At 39.8% G+C, this 23,168-nt stretch overlaps 1 protein-coding gene across 6 annotated transcripts in view; it reads left to right on the forward strand.

Moving 5' to 3' along the window:
- bbg (big bang) overlaps positions 1 to 23,168 on the forward strand; it is a 753,080-nt gene that overhangs the window by 154,573 nt on the left and 575,339 nt on the right. For 4 of the 6 annotated variants that reach the window (XM_067756835.1, XM_067756836.1, XM_067756832.1 and 1 more), the window contains 2 exons: positions 5,458 to 8,811; positions 13,660 to 17,129. In XM_067756835.1, the coding sequence (XP_067612936.1) occupies positions 5,696 to 8,811; positions 13,660 to 17,129 (6,586 nt within the window). In that variant the 5' untranslated portion in view covers positions 5,458 to 5,695. Of the gene's footprint in view, positions 1 to 5,457; positions 8,812 to 11,106; positions 11,117 to 13,659; positions 17,130 to 23,168 lie in introns of those variants that run through there. The other 2 variants (XM_067756834.1, XM_067756837.1) reach the window with 2 other exon arrangements.

A 23,168-nucleotide genomic window follows, 5' to 3' on the forward strand; every position in this document is an offset into this window, starting at 1 on the left:
GTAAGAGGAAGACGCTAATATAGAGCTCTTAGCAGAAAATAGCGCTTCCTACCACTTAACCCATATAATACTCATCGCATAATATTTGTTTAGAGATCTAGACCTTCATGCTCTTTCCTATAACATAACCGTCAATCCATCTAGCGATATAAATTATATTTCGAAGATTGTCAGCGGTGTAACTTTTTTTTATTACAAAATTGAATGGCTGTTTATTCGTTTATTATCCCAAAATCTAGAACCTCAAGAGATATTTTGCTGCATTTTAAAGTATATTCCTTGAACTTAAGTATTTCCAACAATAACCCTGCACGCCACTCAGTTGCTTCACTTGCATTCGCTAAGATTTCAAAAATACATCCCAAACAAATTCAATGAAGCATTTTATTATTTTCGACTGCACTTCCTTATTATCCAGCTTAAACGAGTCTATTCAAGCAACCACCATCACCACCACTTGATATTCGATCTGACTAACAAAAGACTGAAGCAACAAACTTAACAAGCGATTATGTGCTTTACACAACATAACAAACACACAAATGCACTTTACCGGTAGCGCGATACTATGTTTGTTGTTCTTATTGCTGATAGTATTTTTCTACGAGCATTTCATAGCATATTTTTAGCTTTCATTGTAGGCATACAGAAGTGTGTAAATAGCAAGTATGTAATGTCAATGATATCTTTGTAGCAAACAAGAATTGCGGTTAACAACAATGACATGCAGTTAGAACCTGCTTTAAAAGACATATATACATGTTGAGACACACATATATATGTACATATAACGTCACTCAATAATACTTATACATATGTACTAGTTAAATATGCAAACATTCCTATAAAGCACCCCATAGCTGCACATTCTAGTTGCGCATGCGCAGCAGACAAATCTAGCTGAGTACGATGGCGAAGTGATTGTCTGACATAGTTTTTCATGTTGTAGCGGCGTCGTCGATGGAGGCAGTAGCAATATGTGCTAGTTGTTGTTGTTGCTCTTTTTTAGTTGTCATGCTGTCATGCTGCACCTAAACTACTTTCATCAACTAGGCACAGTTGGGCTATAGGCGCTGTGAATTTTGCTAGTTTACTGCAAAAGTATTTGATAAATGGAGATGGGCGCCCTCTAAGAAGTACCGCTCTAGTCCGTCTGCAGCTAAGAATAATTCCGCGAAGATAATTATTCGTAGTCTTGCGGCAGAAAAAGGCAATAATCTGCGAAAACGGATCAAGATTTAGGCCATTTACAAGAGTTTCATATTCGCTATATAGTCTTCAGTTTTTTGTTGTTTCCATGATTTCCAAAATATATTATTTTAGACATAGCATATACGACTAATATGGCTACATATATCGTCTTTTTCGCCATCTGTAACTGAAGATAATATAATTGAATATGTGGCTAGGCAAGCTAATTTAAATAAAACCGCATTAAGTTGTACGAAGCTAGTAAAAAAAAGATGTTGCGTTGGCAAATCTGAATAGAGTTAGTTTCAAGTTGGGAGTTCCTGAGTCATCATTTGAAAAATTGCTCAGTTCCGAAATTTTGCCGACTAATGTTACGGTGAAGCCTTTTCAGTTTTTTCGGAAGGCTCACAAAAAGCCTCCTCGCACACAGTAGGGAGAAATCGTCCCGCTAATAACAGCAATAACGACTTAAGGATATATTTTCACAATGTATCTGGCATGAGAACCAAGTCTGATCTTGTGTATAATTTTAGTGCGCAAATGGATTATGATATATTTGTCTTCATCGAGACATGGCTCAATGAAAAATTTTTTGATAGTGAGTTCTTAGACCCAAATCTTTTCAATGTCTATCGCAAGGATCGGGATGCTGGGAAAATTGGTTGCAGTCGCGGTGGTGGTGTTTTAATTGCTGTCAAGCGCCAGCTGCGTTCATTTTTATTTCCGCTCAACAAGGACGACTTGCTACTGGACCAAATCTGCGTGTGTATAAATGGTTCTGGTTCTGGTGCGCAAGGCTCCCTATATCTGCTTGCCTCGTATGTTCCACCAGGCAGCGCATTTGATGTATATAAAGCACATGCTGATAACATAATCTCTCTTGTTTTACGAAACCTTAATGATGACCACCTCTGCGTGCTTGGAGACTTCAACCTTTGTAATATTCACTGGTCAACAAATGTTTCTAGTTATGGTCTCACACCTAATAATCTTTCTTTGAATCACGAACTGTATTTCATTGATAATTTATTGAGTCTCAATTTAAAGCAAATTAATAAAAGTGTTAATGCCCTAAATAGATTACTGGATCTAGTATTTATAAGTGACAACATTAATTGTGAAGTCAGCGAATGCTCTAATGCAGTTATTCCCAAGGATAGGCATCACCTACCCCTGGTCATTACTTGTAGTTTTTATTATTATGCGTCGGATACTTCAGATAGCAGATTAACGTTCAACTTCAATTCGTGCGATTTTCCTAGATTTAACGATTTTTTAATGGAAATAAACTGTGACGAATTACTGGAGGGACTTGATACCTCTAACTGCTTCGCCACGTTCAAATCCATTCTATTTAGCCACTGTTTGGATAAAATTCCGGTAAAGCGAAAGAGGCCGTATAAACTTCCGTGGTATTCGAAAGAATTAAAAAAACTGAAGAACATAAAAAATAAATATTTGCGTAACTTCCAACGGACAAAGAATCATATATTCTTTACTAAGTACAAGCACTATTTAAAGATATTTAATCATTTAGATAAGTTTCTGTACAATAACTATATTTATAATATTGAGTCGAATATTAAATCGAATCCTAAAACTTTTTGGAACTATATAAAGTCAAGAAAAGGTGGCTCCAGTGTACCCTCTGGAGTTTTCCTTGATGATCAACCTGCGCGATCTCTAAGTGAGGCAGCGAACTTATTTGCTGAGTTTTTTAAGTCAAATTTTTCTCAGGATGATAATAATAAAGCGGTTGATTTTTCATTGGATGCCGTTAGTATCCTGAACTTCGGTACGCTTACTCTCTCCTGTGAGGATGTTACTGAGGCTATTATTATACTTAAATCCTCATCCCAAACTGACGTTGATGGGTTTTCTTCTGTCTTGTTAAAAGTAAACTGTCCAGCCTTGGTCTATCCGTTGACTCTGATTTTCAATAAATCATTATCATCTGGGACGTTCATCGATGATTGGAAGCTCACCTTGATTACGCCCGTTTTCAAATGTGGAAATAAGAACGATGTGCGTAACTATAGACCAATATCCAAGCTGTCTACAATCTCTAAAATTTTTGAGCATGCTGTGAATGCCAAGTTGAGTTTTGCAGTTAAATCCCTTATATCACCCCACCAGCACGGGTTTGTTGCTGATAGGTCCACGGTTTCAAATCTTACTGTTTTTAGCGAATACTGTGTAGATTCTTTCTCTGCTGGACTACAGGTTGATTGCATTTACTCTGACTTTTCCAAAGCTTTTGATAGAGTTCCTCACACAGTTCTGATAAAAAAATTAAGCTGTATCGGTTTTCATTAAACGTTTCTTTTGTGGATTCGTTCTTATTTAAGTAATAGACACTGCGTTGTTACCATTGATGGGAAAATGTCTAGTCCGTTCGTTGCGACTTCTGGCGTTCCCCAGGGAAGTATACTAGGCCCACTTTTATTTATATTATTTATTAATGACATCAGCAGTTGTTTTTCGTTTGCAAAGTGTTTACTTTATGCAGATGACTTAAAAATATTCTCAGCTATTAAATCGCAAGAAGATGCCATAAAGCTGCAGGATGATATAAATAAGCTTCACCAATGGTGCCTGAATTCCTGTCTCTCTTTAAATACGCAAAAATGCTTCCAAATAGTTTATTCAAAACCAACTAACAATTTGTCTACAAAATACAGTATATCTAACTGTGAACTTCAATGTGTTGACGAGATTAAAGACCTGGGTGTCGTTTTTGACAAAAGGTTTTCCTTCATTAATCACATTAACTACGTAACATCGAAAGCATATTCTATGCTCAGATTTGTACGGCGCAATGCTTCAAAATTCTCAGACCCCTATACATTTAAGCTGCTCTACACGTCATACGTTAGATCTCATATTGAATATGCTGTCTTCATTTGGAGACCAAGCAACCAAACGGCCATTTGTAGAATTGAGAGAATTCAAAAAATTTTCCTTAAATATGCCCTTCGCCCGTTAAACTTTTCGGAGCCGATTCCTTCCTACTCTGCACGTCTTTTACTTTTAAGCCTCAAGTCTTTGGAAAATCGTAGATCTATACTGTGGTTGTCATTCATGTATAATGTTATTAATGGCTACATTGATTGCCCTTATTTGCTGGAAAGGATTCGATTTAATGTTCCCCAAAGATCTCTCAGAAATTCCTTTCCATTTTATTGCGATTATTTCAGAACGATTTACGCTGGTAATGCTCCCATTACGCGTGCTATTCGGGAGCATAACTCAATAAGTAATTCCGCTGCTCTTGATTTTTCTATACAGAGAGCTGAATTTATGAATATTTTGAAGTCTGCTTTCTAAGTAAACCGATTACTTTTAGGCATAAGTATTTTTTAAATTTTCATTGTATCATAGTCTGTAAGGATTAAAATTCATAGACTTAAACAAATAAATAAATAAATAAATAAATAAATAAATAAATATCGGACCTTGCCCGTTGCCTATTAGCCTTGTAGAACTCGTTTGCTTATTATGCCTTCAATTAGAGCTTACGATTTCTTCTCGAACACAAGCGAGTATTCCAAGAGCCGAGAACTCGACTTCTCGCGAGATCCTCGTTTCTCGAGATACCCGTAAATCTCGCGAGATTCTCGAAATTCAATTGGTCGCTGTTTTGACAGTCTTTACACTCCGTTTATGTTTGTACTTGTGTGTTTTTTTATAAAATTTCCTTTCCAACGATACTGCACTCAAATATATTTATTTACATACATAATTTCGTTCATAATATTCAAATTTTTTATCGAAAAAACCAGAACTCGGCTTCTCGCGTGATTCTCGAATCTAGAAGTACTCGTATTGCTCGCTAGCTTCTCGATATTCAATTAGGTTGCTGCAATGGCAGTAATCTACGCATTTCGGTGGGTTTTAATTGCGGTATTGTGGAAATTTTCGTTTGTGCTCCAGAATAAATCGTAAGCTCTATATAAAACAGCCAAGCTCGCAACCTTTGCGAGTATTTCGAGATGCGAGAATCTCGCGAGAAGGCGAGTCTCGCGGGAAATCTCTTCTCGAACCAGTTCGAGAAATCGTAAGCTCTACCTATAATACGTACTTACGGGAACATATATTCGAGCAGCCCTCTTTTTGATTTTTTCTGTCCTAAAACTTTTGTAGGTTACTGTAGTATTTGTTTCGTAGTACATAGACAATATTTGCACTAAATAAAAAAAAAAAGAATTAAGTTTTCTACCAACTGTAATATACTTTTATTTAAAGCACTTCTCTTTGCTTTTTCAGTTTCACCACGAGCTTAACGAAAATTCAACTACACCAACAACACGATCGCCGCATTTCACCAATGAGCAGCACAGGTGTCAAGCGCAACTTTATCCAATGCACAAACCACTGGTGAAAACAGATAAATCAACAATTTCATGTTTGATATTCACCACAACAAAACTGCTAGCGCACAACAACACAACACACGATCAAATACACCAACTGTGTTCAACAAGAAATATTCAACGACAACATTATGGCGACGTTTAACAATACAACGACAGCAACACCAACAAATACAACGATAGCAACAACAACGCCTAACGCTGATGATGACTATATAACAGTTGTTGAAGTAGACGAACCGGCATCCACAGACAAAAACCCCAGGCAACTAGTCAAGCAAAGACAAAGCTCCGTCGAAGAAGATTCTTCATATATAACTGTGCTAACAATCAACAATCAAACCGAACAATTGCACAAAAGCAACAACAGTGATGGCAGAGAAAAAAGTGACGGAAATGTTAGTGTTAATGGTGAAGAAATGGGATATGGCGGCGATGCCAAAAGTGCAGTCATAGCAACTGAAGCGGAGGCGGAAGTTGAACAATTGATTGTGCATCGTCAGCCTGGTGAACGTTTGGGTTTTGGTTTGAAATTTCAAGGTGGTACGCGCAGCGCCGAAAAGGTGCATACACTTTTTATACAATCTTGTGCTACCGATAGCCCCGCCGCCAAAGTGCGCGCTAGCTGGGGTGCGCTGCGCGAAGGTGATGAAATTGTAAGCATCGATGGACAGCGGGTTTGTGAGCTGACGCGCATTGAATGCGTGCGCTGCTTAAAAGATAATGTGGCTGTAGAGCTACAGGTGCGTAATGGTTATGGACGCAAACCGGCTGCGGAAGAGGAGGTTGTGATAACTAGTATAACGACAGTAGATGGTGTTAATAATGGTAGCGCGACTGCAGGTAGACAAGTGATGAGTGCTGATACAAGCAGAGATAGAGGTGAAGGAGATCGCGGCGTAACTGCGACTATGAGTAATGGGCAAATGAAGGGCAGTCCACCACCACCGCCACCTGTGCCACCGCGTAAGCTTGTGAAGCGTAAGTCCTTGAATGGCGAAAGTAATATGTCGGCAGTTGAAGGCAGCAGCAGCAGTACAAGCACTGCGCCAACAATAACACTCACCGCTGCAAGCGCATCACAAAGTAATGAGACGGAAAAACCTTTTACACCGCCGCCAGATGCTGAGTACTACATCAATCTGTTTGCGGATGGGCAATCGCTTAAGACCGAATCTGAATCGGATGACACTGCAAGCACAATTTCGACAGTGATTGATAAATTTTCTATAAGCTCTAATTATTCGTCTGAATCAGACTTGTCCAGCTACGCATCGCTGACTAATGGACAGAGTGTAATTAATAAATCAGAGTTGGCAAAGGTGCTCAAGCCATTTACAATGCTCGAGCAGGAGTTTAATGTAAATGTGAATGGTAATGCGACAGCAGAGCTGGATGAATGTTTGAAAGAAGTTGTCGCGTCAACAGGCGATGTAATGCCTGATTTATTGGCGAGCGCAATGACAGCACAAGCGCACGCTAAGCAGCCAATGACATTTATACCAGGAAATAACTATGAAAATGTCGAATTCAAAACGGAAAAGATAAATACTTATGAGAATGTTGAGCTGAAGCCGCAGTTGCAAGGTGCACCAGTAGTTATAATGCCAACACCAAAACCACGTCAGGCGGGCGCTACTGTTGGTACATCAACGGCTGTGGAGCCCAAGAAGCGTTCGATCATACCAACACCGCGCAAGATTGCCACGACTACTAAGTTACCTATACAAGTGCCGCCACCAGTGGTACCTGCCGAGGCAATGCATGTGAAGACACCAACAAAAGCTTCAAATGCGCAAAAATCGCCTACAGCGCCTACTGCTCCCTCCACACCAGTGGCACCTTCTACTCCCACGACGCAGCCCAAAATGCCACACGCACCCGCAAATAAACCAACCACGCCCTCACACGATCACACACAAACCACGAAAGAGTTTATAACAAAAATACCAAAAGCTATCGCTTCGGTGTTTGGTCCTAACTCGCAACGCTCATTCGAGCGCGCCAAAACTGAAGGAGAGATCAAGCTAAAACAATCAGCTGATATGTCAGCGTCAATTAAACAGCAAACTGCAATGTTTCTGGATAAGGAATGTCATAGTTCTTCCGATAGCGTAGCAAGCACAATACGTAAGCCAACAGCGGCTGAGAAATCGAAAGCAATAGAAGTAAGCAAACTAACGCCACCACCCAAGTCACGCATACCAGTGGTGCTCTCGCCAAAGCGTTCACTCGATTTAGATGCACACGGCGAGCGCAAATTCAGCGGTAGTCCATCAAATATACCACGCTTCTTGACGCACAAACAGAAGTCTGAAACTGACTTGAAGCTTGGCCTATATCGCAGCAAATCCAAAGAAGCAAGTCCGCCTTTCAGTCTCAAAACATCGTTACAACGCACAAATTCAGTTGATTCGAAACTAAAAAGTCCCGAGCGCACTCTCGTACCCATCTTTAGTGGCCAGTCTGCATCCGCTGAAGCTATACTTACGCCTACCACACCCAGTACGCCTACGAAGGTGAAAGGTCCCAAACCAAAACCACCAGAGCGTGTACAATCTTTAGCCAAGACGCCACCGACGCATATACCCAAGCTGCAAACCTCACCAACAAGTGGTTCGGTTACGGTGACCGTACATACTCCACCACCTACCTACAACAATACGCCAACTATGCAAACTTTCAAACAGCAAACACCACCCGCAGGCGCGTCACCCAATCGGGAGATACGTTTCAAAATACAAACTTATGAGAGTAAGGCGCAAGAGCCTCGTACCCCCTTCACAGATGTTAACGATAATGAGCAAGACAAAATGCCCAGTCTCTTTGATTTGGTACGCAAGTATAGCCCAGAAGCGCAACGTAAAGATGAATCTCCTACTACTTTGACCTCCTTCAAGCCACCTGTTGTTGCAAAACAGGAAGCGCATTTAGAGAGCAATGTTGATGATGACGATACTCCACCAGCTGTAGTTGGTAAATGTATCAAAGTGAATGATTCACAGCCTACTTATTACTCCAGTTCGAGTGAAGATGATGATGAGGACTGCGTTGGTGCAGTAGATAATGATGGCGAACACGATTACGATTGTGAAGATGGTGAAAAATTGGGACCACCAGAGGTAATAAATGGTCCTGGACCGTCGGAGGCATACTTCAATCTCTATTGGCATTCGAATATGTTGCCTACCATTGGTGAGGTAGAGGAGGAATTCTCATCGTTGGAGCCACAATCTTTGCCGAATGGGTGAGTTGAAAATTTATGTCTTTCTAAAATAAGGAAGGCTCAGGAAGTAGTCTATGTTAGGTACATCGATATGGCAGGCAAAATCCCGTATTTTATAGGAGTCAAAGACCATATCCAGTAGGTCGTCTATGTTTAGGGCAGATCCAAATTCAAACTATGAGTTAAGGTGGCGTATTCTATGGCAAAGATCTCCTCCTGGAAGGCACAAGAAAGAGTCGGAAGAAAGGTAAGACTGACTGAGCCGTAAATGCTGCGCGCTAAGTTCCCTTTTTCGCTTCTGAGCCGGCTGTATAGTTTGTAATGCTCACGAGATAGCGTTGAGAAAAAAAGCAGGCGAGATATTAGTACTTAAAACAAATCTTCCGTCATATGGAAGCTACTTACCTGGAAGTAAGCAAACTCTTGCGATTTCTTCTTTTTATAGCGATAAGGACACTCCCCCCAAGGTTATTGGGCAATTTTATCGATGCTGATGGGCCTTCGACAAACAGTGATCCGGTATGCTCCGGTGGACCATATCCTCCTGTAGTGTGATGCAATCTCAAGACGCAGGGCTAAGTTTATGGGCTCACCATGGCCAGAGAATTCTCACATCAAATCTCTCAAGCCAGGTGAACTGCTAGGGTTCATCAGAGATGTCGGCTTGGATGAGGAGCTGTGAAGGAACTGAGGGCACAATAGACCAATGGTCGCAGTGCGATCCTCAATTAATTCTATTATCTATCTATCTATCTGCTCCGGAAAATATCACAATTAAGGTACTATTCCAACCATTGCGAAAAAAAAAACCGGCGTGAAAATGGTACAACAGATCTCGGCTCATATACCAGCCACTCACCCTAGAAGTAAGAAAAGTTGTTCGGCCTCTTATTATTTTTCTTATTGCGGTGAGGAAACTACCCGAGGGTTTTGGGGAGTTTGTCGTATATTGATCCGGTACATTCCGAAAATATCCTCTTAAACGTACTGCCCAAACTATCGCGTGAAAGCTTTGATATGCCCACGTTGAACGTTCTAGGTCTCGCCTTCTTAAGAAACAAGATTCGTCACGAGTAGGTGAGGTTGACAGTTGAGGTGAAGTAGCCAAAAACTGTGCTGGCAACTCTAGAAAGGATTGCGCTAAACAACCCTTGAATCATTCGTGCGACTTGTTGTTAGCGCTTTGTTGTTGGGGTAGTGGGATTCTAAAAAAGCTGTACAATTCTGCTTGATTATGTCAGTTTGCTTTACATAAGGCTTACTTTCGGCACCAACTGGCTGTGAAGACAGCAGATCTGCAAATATATTGGGATCTCAGAAATATCTGCCCAAGTTTATTTTACGAGACAATTATACGCGCAAAATTTATTAGAATTGGTAGAGAATAGTCAAAAGACAAAATAGTATAATTTTGTTTGGAAACAGTTTTCATTTACTTCGCTAACATCTGTTGTCTGCAATTCTCAACGGATTTATGAGAACAGAGAAGATAGTAGAAAGCAGCTGGTAAGACTGTTTGGTTATAGAGGAAAATTTTAAAACTTAAAATATTAATAAAACGATCTGTGATCTACCTGCAAACGCAGACCATCATTCTTCAATATATTAGCTGTCGCATACTTTTAGGCGCTTTCAGGTTAACACAACTGATATGCGAGCGTTTCGTTAACAAATTCCTCACGCTCGCCATCATTAGCTAGAAACCATAACAAAAATGATTAGTTACAACAGAAATCACTAAACAAAATGCAAGATAAAAATATGCATAAAAAGATAAGGTAGCAAAAATAAAAAATAAAAATAAACAAAACAGTGAAACAATCAGCGAAGCGAAATAGAGTGAGAGAAATAATATGAATATGAACTAATAAAGAAATTACCGGCACAATGCAAATGTGCAAACAAAATTGGCTGAAATGGGGAGTATGAAGCGGCCAAAAGAACAATTAACGCAACCGCAGGCTTATCGATGCAAGGCCTGAGGGGAGAGGGCGTATATTAGTACCTACATGAATAATGGTGTTGAAATGGAAATAGAAATAATGATAAGAGGTAGTATAGGTATACTGATTATGGCACAACAGTAGCGAAAGGAGAAGCGAAGAGCCAAAAATGTATATGTGTAGATAAGGTAGTAAACATAGATATACTCGATGGGAAGTTTGGCGGTCGCTGTGCGAAAGGGGTTACAAACAAACAAAAATTAATTCCTATGTATTGCATAGACCAAACTTCACATTTTGCATTGCGTCGATGAGCTCTAACCTCAACGCTCTGCATTGTAGGCAAAAGTAATTAGTACAAGTTTCAATTTAGCACAGTTAAGGTGAGAAACAACGGCAAGATCTATCTATTCGAATCGCTAGTTAGTGACTGTGGAAGCGATAGGCAGAGTTAAAGAGGCAGAGAAGGAAGTTCTGTGTTAAGTGTAGAGCAATTTGTTGTTAATGAATATTAAAATTTTTCAAATTGTGCAAAAAGTAATTTCCGATTGTTGTAGCGATTGTTGTGTTAAAAAGAAGAAAAAAGTGCAAGCAAAATAAATGTGAAAAATATTTCAAATATTTTAAAATTAACCCTTGAATGTCTAAGGAGGACCATTTGCAAAAAAATCATTTGAGTTCAACGGAGAGTCTCTTTTGTGTCTGTGACTGGTGATTTTGTTATTTAACAGATAATTATTTAACAGATTTTCTATGCGAGTTCATGTTCTGATTAAATTTTTGACATTGAGCTTAGGTACATCCCTGAATTTATTGAAATTATTGAAGAGTCATCATTCTTGATAACTGTTGAAGGGTTAAACTAAATCACACTGCGCAGCATAGTCATGACTCCTGCTTACCCTCATCACCACCAAAGCTACGACCAAATGAAATTTTAATATTGAACAGAAACAAAACCACCTACAACCAACAACTGCCTTATTAAGGCAGTTCTGGATTTTGTGCAAATGGCATTGCAAACTTGCATTCGATATTGGAAACGTTATTATAGCAAGATTTTTAATTTACCTTTTTTATGTTTTGTGTTGTATTGACAGTTGCTGATTTGCTGCTCAGAGTTGTTAGGTGTTGCATATTTGCAAAGACGTAGCAAATCCATAGTCGTATATTTTGTTAATGTATTTTGCAAATAAACTATACCAGTTTGCAAATGCAATGATTACACCTTTTGTACAAAATCCTTAATTCCCTACTAACAAAACACACGTCCATACATTTGCTACGTCATTGCAAATGTGCAACATCAAAATACATAGTTTATATTTTTAACGTTGAAAATTAAATTTGTACCGTCAGTACAAAACAAAAAGTGAAAAGAAAAAATTTTTAATTAAATGTTGCTCATGATCCCTAACTTTTATTTGCTATGGGATACTTTTCCTATACAAAGCACACAACTTCCCTTACACAACAACTCCCTTATTGTATTATCATCGGCCATTGAAAAATCTGCAATGCTTAAATATGATTTTATGGCACGGAATGGGCGAGGCTCCTGCTCCGCATCACCCATGCAGCTACGCTCATGAGTTTATCACATTGTCGTATTAGCGCCGGTCTTTGATAATGGCTTAAGTCAAATCGTATTCTGGAAACTTCGCATACCTCCTCCCCCCTTATCTCCTTAATTTTGCCAAAATGAGTTTTATCATAGTAACTCCTCAGCTCTTTTAGGTACGCCCAAGAACTTACAAAATTATTGTATAATCATCTCTCTATGATAAGCCTACTAGGCTTAAATTAGATTTCATACCAATTTATGGGCAAGTGTCCCGTCCCTTATCATGTGTGAAGTGACAAAAATATGCTATAAACAGTAGTCCTTTATAAGTCTACATTGATAGCTATGCCTGGCGTTAAAGGCGTTTAAAAACCACGCACCTAGAAAATTCGAAATGGTCTTACCAAACCGTTCTCAAGATGGTCGGACTAGTCCGAAATGGCGATAATTTCCCGAAACGAGCCGGATCAATATCCGGAAAAGTATCATCCCCTTCGATAATACACCACGAAACCATCGATAGCCAACCTATCTTAAAGGCATCAGTTCATTGATTCTACGAAGAAGGCATATAGAAACAAGGTCTCTCGGTCAAAACTATCATAATACGAATTGTAACGAAGGGTCGATTCATTGCTCCCCATGGCGGTGTTTAGGACTACAAAGGAGGCAACTCCTATTTCGAAGGTTACGTATTTCAGTTTTCGTTTTTTCTTAGAGGTGAATGAGCCCTGCATTTCAATATGGATGTGGAAGCATGCACGCTCTATCTGTATAATCTTATCTTTTTCTGTCACTGCTCTAATGAAAGTATCCCATGACAAACCGTCGTAGAGCAGATAGCTGTTGTTAGACGGTTTGATATTCTGAATTCTGAAAGAAAAACTTATAAGAACTCATCTTTGGGAAATGTCCAATGCACATCGTTAAGATGTGTGGAAAATTTAATTCCACGTAGAGCAGGAGAACTCTTTGAGATTTAAAAGGAATAAAAGTTCTTTGTTGAAGATATTTCTTTTGACGCAGTGGCCGTTTAAGGGTAAACGTAATTTGCGCAATGCAAAAGAGTACAAAGAAAAATGTTGATGTATATCGTCCCTTTTAAAATTACGCTTAAAGACAATCCAGTTGCTGCATTTTTCCATCTTCAGAGTCATTTTTCGAAAAACTGCACTGAAGATCCCACAATATGCATCATATTTCCACCCCTTCGGCAAAAGAAAATGAAACGAATCAATTTTTATTTGTTACAGTTTTTATTTGTATAATTAACATGAGTCATCCTGTGTTATGAGATCAAGTGATTTTGAAAGAAAAAGTTCAAAATATTTATATTTTTTAAACAATTTCCTGCTTTTTCAGACCAATTGTAATTGTGGATGATTTGAGCCAACACGCAAAGCAGCAAGCAAATAAAGCTCAAACAGACCAGAAAGCACACAAAAATTGTGAAGAAGAAACTGAAGAACAAAAACGTGAAGAAATATCAAAAGATAGCAACACCGAAGTGAAGAAAGTTAAAGAAAAGGGTGCGAAAGATATTGATGAAACGGAGTCTAGAGCTCGCGACTTCACTAAAGGTTCCACAAAGTCTCCAAACACGTCTCCTTTAGTTACAAGCAAATTCAGAAAACCACTTCCAATTGGCCTGCCTGTAAAGCCGCCCTCAGTGCCCACAATGGATGCACCTGAAACAAATGCTAAGCTTATAGCGACGAACGTCGATAAAGAAGCCAGTGGGAATAAAACAGATGTGAATACAGAAATCACTAATGACAAAGAGAATGTGACCTTATCAAATGCCATAACAACAAACTTTGTGGATATAAGCGATAAGATAACCGACGCTGCAGTGGAAATAGCCACGGACGTTAATTACCAAACAAGCGATGTCGAAGAGCCAGCGGCTGATATGCAAAATAACAAGGCTAATAGGGCAGAAAATTATGACAACAATGACGCACAGATAATATTTGAACAAGTGTCAAAAACAGCGGCGGCACAACAAGTAAGCCAAAAAGCAAATGAGCCAGCAGTGATACCAAAAGGTGCTGCCAACGATGCGAAAGTGGACAGCAAAACAACGAGAACGAGGAAACAAGAGAGTGAAGTAGCGGCGGAGTCTAAGCGTTCATATATGCTTGATGGGTCAAAGAACGAGAGGGCAGAGTGTAAGACCGAAGAAAGCGCACAGTCAACAACTACAAGCGCAAGCAGCAATAGCTCAAGCACAGAACTAAAGTTTGAAGAAAAGACAGAGCAAAAGTGCGAGTCGAGGTCTGAGAAGATGGCACATACAAAGACCACAACTACAACTACCAAAAAGCAAGTAATCAAGTCGTCGACATCATCTAGCTCACAGTTAATTGAGAACACCTCACACGATGCGCTTGATGGACTAAACGAAGATATGCGTAAGCTGCTCGAGTCAAGCGGTAAGACAAGTCCGATAACACCTACTTCCAACAAACCCATCGCTTTCACGCTACAACCTTATACAGAACGCATAAGCTCAGCTGGAACGCCACGCATTACGGTTTTTGAAGAACGTCAATTTGAGACGAAACAAAATGCCTACACCGAAGTAAGGACACGCGATGCCGCGGGTGAGGAGAAAGTACAAACGAGCGCCGAATCGCATAAGGAGCGCGCCAAGCTCAAAAAGGTACATAGCCATGAAGACGAACTCGATCGACTCGGTATTGCATTAGACGAAGCGAAAATTGATGCTGCAAACGACAAACTGAAGCCGATGACGGTCACCGCCACAGCGGAGACGCGTTTATTGGAACTAGCTGAGAACCCACAAGATAAGCAAAGTATTGAAAGGGGTATTTTGAATTTATCGGAGAGTGGTAAACAATTGCAACGCAATGAGGCAGGAGGTGTGGAATATATGGAATGTGAGCATCATGTACAAGACTCATATGAAGATATGGAGCAGATTTTAGGTGGTGGGGATGTAGCTAATCATGATAAAGAGCCGAGTTTGTTGCGTGAGTTCAGTGAAACTCTAGCTGTGACCAAGGATGGTGAGAAACAAGTGACGCATCGCAGTGAGACAACAAAAGAGACACCCAAAAAGGGCGTTAAGTTGCTAAAGAAATCCGAGGATGAGCGGCGTTTAGAGTTGGAGGCGCAAAAGTTGATTGAAAGCTATCAAAAGGTGAAGAAAGAGGCGGAAAAGTTATTTCAGCATCAGTTTTCCGACGAAGGAGGCTTCGATTTTGGTGACGAAAAGCAAACGAATGCTGAGGAGGAACATAATGGCATGACGGTGGAAGAGGCTGTAGATAAAGTAGTGGAAGGAGCAAGTGAGAACGAAAAAAGCGCAAAAGTTGAAGCGACAACCACAAATGATCACGAGCAAGTGACAAACTCAAAGGAGGAACTGGCGAAGATAACTAAGAATGAGGATAGCACACAAGTGGAGCTAGAGCAGTCAAAGAAGCTATCAAAGAAAAGCACGCAGACTACTGGCAAAACTAGTACGAAAGATCAAGCTGAGCAGAAATCCGATTTGGTTGAAAGTGTATTAAGCGCAGTTGAAAACAAGCTGGATGCCTTTAAACTAACCGCAGCCTTTTTGGAAGAAGAGCGTCGTTTCATGCAGCATGAAAACGCATACAGAGAAAAAGCAGATAAGCGCGGCAAAGCAAGGAATCAAACAAAAGTTGTCTTGAGAGAAGATGAGCTAAAAGTTAGCTCCAAGCAGAATGGTTTGAAGCAAACCGCACACAAAAATATGACACCAGACTTATTGGACATAGAACCGATTTATGTGCTACATAAGAATATCATTGAAGAACGAAAAGCTGAACCAAACTTTGCAGAGCTTTCTGATCTAGACGCGACCACCGCACCAGCGGAGCTTTGTGAAGTTATAGAAATAAAGGAGGCAACACAATTGATTGCTGATGACATACATTTACAAGAAATAACATATCCGTCTGAAAATGTGGAGATCCAGATCAAAGAGAAACTACCAACACCCAAAAGCGCAAGAAAAGCCAAAGCGGGTGAATCGGCGATAAAAAAGTCGACAAAGCCTACAACGCCGCCGATCCCACAGAAGCGTGAACACAAATCTACAGATAAAACGACCAGCAAGAAATCTACGCCTGCAGCAGCAGACAAAACCAACACACCAACTCCCAAAAAACGTGGCTCAATCGAAATGCTGCAGCATGCCACCGTAGGCGACCACACAACGTGCGCTAACGATAAAGCGCAAACGTCTAAATTAGAAATGCCAATTAAAACGAAAACTAAATTCCTCGAGCAAACAGCAGAAACACAAACAGTCATAAACAGTAATCAACTCCCACCAGCACCGTCCGCACAACAACAAAAGCTGGAGCGTATTATAGTTGGTTTAGAGCAACAACAATTTGACGATGCGAAAAACAACAAAGATACTGCAATTATTACTTTAGCTAGCGTAGATTTACCCAACGAAATGACGGCGAATGCGTTGAAAGGTGTTGGCACAAGTGTGGTTAATAGAGGCAATTTCGGTAGCGCTGTTGGTGGCGCTAGCGGCGCAAAGCTTGCTGAATTGCATTTGGAAACTATTAATTTGCCAAATGAGCTACAAAATGTGTCATCTAAAACTGTAGAGAAATTGAAGCAAACAGAACGTGTTGCTGATGGTATGCAAATGCCAAAAACAACAACATCGACTGTGAACAGCACGTGTACGACATTTGTGTCAACATCATCTTCAGCTGATTCGATGCAAAGTGTAATCGAAGTTGGTACCATTGTAGAATCGCCGTCAGAGGATGAAGTCATCGAACGTAGCGGAGTGTCGAAAAATGCGAGTGAAGAAGGTAAGTGCACATATATACTATTTACTGTTAATTTTTAAAGATGGGTTCACGGGAAGCTCTTGCTAAGCAATCCCCGATACATTTTTATAAAAATATTGTAACGAATTTTGGGGAACTCCGATTATTTTGCACCTTCTGCTAACGTTTGAATCGCTGAACTGTCGAATAAATAAATCCAATATTTAGGATTGCAAAATGGTCTTTATTTAGACTACTTTGGGCCTAGTGCTAAACAATTACACTTCACTAATAACGTGTTTAAATCAAACTGATTAGTTATTCCTCAGCTTGCGCTGCTCTCTCTGTTACTTCGTTCGCATATTTCTCCTTAAGTCTACATAGATGCTTCACGCACATGCCTTCTAGAACTGTTGTATCTCGTGCTTGGTTATTTAGCTATATACATGTGTATGTGTGAGTCACAACTTCCGCTCTTAGCTGCCGGCTACATAATCTCTCTGCTTCAAGCTGCTGGTTGTGTGTATGAAATATTCTTCGTTGCCTTGTGCATAAGTGTGGCTGCTTGCTTTAATGTGTACATTAGACTGGGTCGATTTATTAACCGATATCGCGCCATCGATTTTTCGATAGGATTTGGGCTCAGGAAAAAAAGTTCCACTACGCATACCCAAAAAAACAGTTTTCGAGCCTGCAAAAAAAAAATGGCGAAAGGGTAAATTTTTCGACCAAAACACCCCAAAATCCAAAAAATATTTTTTTTTTCAAAAAACTGTTATCGCCAACGTTTTTACAACAGTTTTTTGAAAAAAAAAAAAAAATAAAAATAAATATATTTTTTGGGTGTTGGTCGAAAAATTTACCCTTTCGCCATTTTGCAGGCTCGAAAATTATTATTTTTGGGTATGCGTAGTGGAACTTTTTCCTGAGCCCACATCCTATCGAAAAATCGATGGCGCAATTTCGGTTAACTTTCGTCCATACAAATCGACCCAGGTTAGTGTACATGTACATGAGTGTGGCTCTTGCTGTTTTTGTTGTTGTGATTATTTACTAGCAGCATAGTGATGCTAATATTCGCCACAATATCAATCCAACTTTAAACTACGTATACTATTAATTGATCGTATGCGAATCCATGTCTCAAGTATTACCTTTTAGCATGAAAGGCTCTAATGAGGTAATGCATCTTTCTCACTAAATAAAGCCAGTTCTATAAGAATTTTCAGCAAGGAATGGAAATTTTGCAAATGTAAATATCTTATATATTTTAGTAGATTATACACATGTTTTTAATAGAGGCTGGAAAAAGTTCCGAGTTTTTATAGGATATTGTAAATGTTGAATGTCATTGTTGAATTTAAGTACTGACAGTCAGGTAACCTAAAGGGAAGGAATAACGAACAAACCCGTATACTGACGAATCCGAGTTACATGAAAGCGAAGCGATTCCAAAAGCAGATTAGATACATAGGTCATGACAAAACAATGAAGTGAACCTAGGCGCTGATTTGAAGACCTCGACTCATTCGTTGGACAACTGGTACACTCTAGTATCGTCTGAGATGCAAGGAATTTCAAAAATGACAAGGCCAACTAAAAGAACATGCCAAACGTACAACAGCGTGTTTCTGATGACGCCAGGAATGACTCCTTTTGGTGAGAAAAGCACTCAAAAAATCCCTTGAATAGCACCAGCTGTCTTGTGAAATGGTATTTTTCTTGAGACGCGCCCGTTGAATGGTGTTATCAGAGCTGATTTTCCAACGTTTGTTAGAGATACGAATTATAGAGATACTCGCTCGCCTCTTTCTGCATCTGAATAGTCCAACAGGTTAAACTTTTATTTATGCAACGCGAACTGCGACTTACGCATTCACCTACATGACAAAGATCCTTCTTTTCAGCTGTAAGGTAGCGCAAACGGCTCTAATAGCAATTTCTGTATGGTCTGGAAATCCATATTTCCTGGACCTTCCGTTAGACGATTTTCAGCTTTCGAAAAAGATCATGCGAGTAGGAGGATAGTGCTGATATTCAGGATTCAAGTTGTTTCAGTTAAGACCTTAGGAGACATATTTTTTGGCTTTAATTGGGCCACACTGGCTAAGACATGTTATGCGAAGGGATGAACATGCTCCGTCCCAGAAATTGTTCCTAAAGGCAACAGTATTTGAACGCAGAGGAGGAGGATATCTACTGGGTTCTGAGCGGTGAACGACTTGATCTCTATTGATGCTGCCAATTGGCAGAATAGCGGTATCATGTGTGACTTTTTAAGCAAAACCACTTGGGATGAGGATGAGCAGAGTATTGCCACGTGCAACCAACCTGCATCTTCAAGTGCTTAGCCTCCGAGTTTTCTTTAGGCATTTGCTTTGACCTTTTTTTGTGACTTAGATGCTTTTCATGGTAGTAGTACAAAAGGTTTAGGCTGAGAGGTGGAAATTTTTAGACTGTGTACACCTCCACGCGAAAAAATTTTATTCAGCAACCCAGTTACCTTTAATTTAGTTCCTATTAAAGCACTTACTTTTTGTATCTCCTAAAGACGTACAAAAAATGTGTGGCCAGTAATCTGACTTGCGTTGGTTGCGTTTCTCGGGCATCAGAGCAAGGTTAGTAATGAATAAGTTTCTTCTGTGTAAACTCTTTCTTATGAGCAATATCTGAGCTATGGGTGCAATAGCACATTGTCGATTAATGGAGTCTTACTCCTTTCTTTCATAAGATCATACTTTTAGATTTTCCTCAGAATATCATCGAAGGATGGTCGCACTTTCTGTCTTACGTCTATTATTTTCAACATCTTTCAAGCCTTAGTATATCACTCGACAAGTGTTCCCCGCAGAAAGATATAAGGGGATAGCGAAGTATAAGAAAAAGGCCCGTATGTCAGCTAGTACAACTAAGTACTACTTGACAAGAGCGATTCATTGTTAAAATTCTAGGAAGGCATAGCTCTTGAATTTATATAGTCACATGACTGCCAAAGGCGCGAATAGCCCTATTATTCCTTTGGCGGCAGCGCCCTCTTAGTCTTACCGCAAGAAAAGTTCCACCAGTAGTCAGTCGTTTTCTGCAGTTTTGTTCTTTCAACTGAGATATTGCCACACTAAATTCGTCATAGTCAGATGCCTGAACCTGTATTTCGTCATCAAGGAATACGATATCGGAAATGTAGGTACTTTATAATTTACACATGCTCTAGTCGTCAGCTACCACTATCATTTTTGCAGGACTTTGCCTTAATCCAAAGCTCCTCGCACTCACTTCGTTTGTCCTTACGTACTTTTCTTCTATGGTGACGCCATTACTCGCCTTAACGTCACGTACCCTATCTCACATACTGCGCGTTGCTGCGTCCCAGCACAGCGAGGTCCCTAGTACCAATGTGTGCTACATAGATTATTGTGCGTATCTCGGCTGCTACAAGGTAGTACTGCGAATCAATATATGGACCTCAACACGACGTGTTAAATTTGGTATACGGTTCTTTGATCTGGTACTGCCAAAAAGCTTGCTACATCTTTTTATGCTACTATATAGGGCCATTTTTCGAGCTGCAGCGATGTTGATCAACTTCAACGCATTAAGAGATTTTATATAGTGGATGTTGCATTTTCGGCTGTCTAAAGATATGTATATAATAACAATACCTTCCATATGATCCCTATTTTGAGAGTCACTAAGCACGATTTCGTTGTTTGCCTTTCTATCCACGCTGACCGCATCATCTATCGTCGTATACGTTATGATAAATATTATATTGAAAAACATCGCCTTAATAGGAATCGCGGAGAGAAACTCGTTCACCTTGGCACAAAAGTGGTTCATACCACTGAAGAGAGAAGACTTTAGGCTCACGATGGGTATACTGACTGGACACTGCCTTCTGGCGTCACATGCTTATAAGTTAGGCCTCGTCAGTAACAACAAGTGCAGGAAGTGTGAGCTGCAGGAAGAAACGCTTGAGCACATTCTGTGTTCGCCAGGTCAAAGCTATTAGGGGCGGCAGGATTGCCAGATCTCGAGGCAGTAATTAAGCTTGGTCCTAGAAAACTGCTAGTATTTACCAAGAAGACGGAGTTATTCTATAAAATGTCTCCTGGCACTTGATTGGGGTTTTCTTCCGTTTGGTCGTCAAACAAATTCTGGTAACACTATGGACACATTCAGTCTATGTAAGGTCTTCATTGACAGGCCAGTTCAACCTAACCTAACCTAACCTAATCTTGCAACAAACATATCAATATGATCCATAGCAAAGAAGATGGTTTATGCTGAGACGAGCCTTGTACAGCTAACACATCAAACATAACGAACTCTAAGTGACAGTCAAAGCTTGGTTGGGAGTTCTGTCCTACACCTTTTTGCGAGCTTTCCATCTCTAATAAATTATTTTTACAAAAATGAGAAAAATTCGAAATCTATCTTCATTTATACTTACATACTTTCTTAAATGGCGCTTAACCGTTTAAACGGTTATAGCTGTCCAACAAGGCGCGCCAGTCGCTTCCTCGCTCTGTCAATTGGTCACACCAAGGGTGGGGGGCGGGTGCACCGTCCTCATCTGCTTCCATAGGCGGGTTCCGATAAAAATACTTTCTTAACTGGAGCTTCATCTTTCATTCGCATACCATGACCTAGCCAGCGTAGCCGCTGCGTTTTAATTCGCTGGACTATGTTGATGTCTGCGTAAAACTCGTACAGCTCATCATTAAATCTGCTTCGATACTCGCAATCGCCAACGCGTAGAGGTCCATATATCTTTCGAAGAACTTTTCACTCGAACACTCCCAGAGCCGCTTCATCTGCTGTTGTAGAGCATGATTTTCGTTTGCCGAGAGAGGACTTTACTTTTCAATTGCCTACCTAGTCATTTGTACTATTTTACATTTTTTAATAGCTTCATGCAATGCAAATATTTGTAAAAAAAAAAACAAAAAAAATATACCATTTGCATATCAGACGATGAAAATATTCAAGCATTGACTGATTTAGCTAAACGTTCGTTCTATAAGAGCATAAACGTGTAGCAAATGATAGCACAAAACAAACAAAATGAAATAAACAAAAATCTCTGAAATTATTCCATTCTATAATAAAATTAAGATCTCTAGTTAGTTGGCATGCAACATAGTAAGTAAAGTGATGGCCAACAACAATGCAAGCAAACAAACAAACTCAAACATAGATATGTGCGGCAAAAAAAGCGGAAAATCAATAAGCTCGCATCATTGCAATGGCCGAGAGTTATAAATGCCCTAAAAGATATAAATTTTCAGGTCAGACAGACGAACGATGATGGTACGCTGTGATTTACATAGGCGAGCACTATACAAACAAACGAACAAACAAACAAAAACAAACAAACATACAAATATGAAAGAAAAAAAGTTTGTGAGCCGCATATGGTAGGTAGAGCACTGCAATGCAAAGTTGGCATGTGCCACAAGAATATTTTTGTATTTTGTATTTAAATGGTAATATGAGGTAGCAACAAGAGCGAAGCCGTCTCAGCAGCTCCCAAACAGCATCAGCTGCAGCAGGCATTTCGTGCAATTTTCGCATTGTTTTAGCCGCTTTTATGGCGATCGATTTTTGCTGGCGCATATATTCTTTACAATTTTTCTGGTTTTTAATTTAAATGAAGGCTATATCATTTTGTTGTTGTTGATTTGGTACTTTTGCATTTTGCATGTGGCAAAATGTAGTTGCATGTTCTGCATCACAATACGCAGCTAAATGGCGGCTGGCGCAGTCTTGTGCAATATAATAGCAGCATAACTAATAACTAGAGCAGAAGAGAGCTTCGCTTTTCGCTTCGGCGAAGTTCTGTTCAATTCGACATTGGCTATAAAAAGAATGTTGAACATATAGTTGTTGCAACCAAATTTTGAATTGTAAGAGATTGATTAAGCCGTATTTCTTTGCGGGAGGCTATGTGATCACTCAAAGTTGTGCAAAAGATTGTAGTTTATATTCTTTTATTCGGTTTTGGCTGTTTGTTTAAATTTTTATACTCAGCTGAGCTAACAGAGTATATTAATTTTGTTCGCATAACGGTAATCCGTAACG

This window comes from Eurosta solidaginis, chromosome 5 (genome assembly GCF_040869045.1).
Source record: "Eurosta solidaginis isolate ZX-2024a chromosome 5, ASM4086904v1, whole genome shotgun sequence".
In the NCBI taxonomy this organism is placed as follows: domain Eukaryota; kingdom Metazoa; phylum Arthropoda; class Insecta; order Diptera; family Tephritidae; genus Eurosta; species Eurosta solidaginis.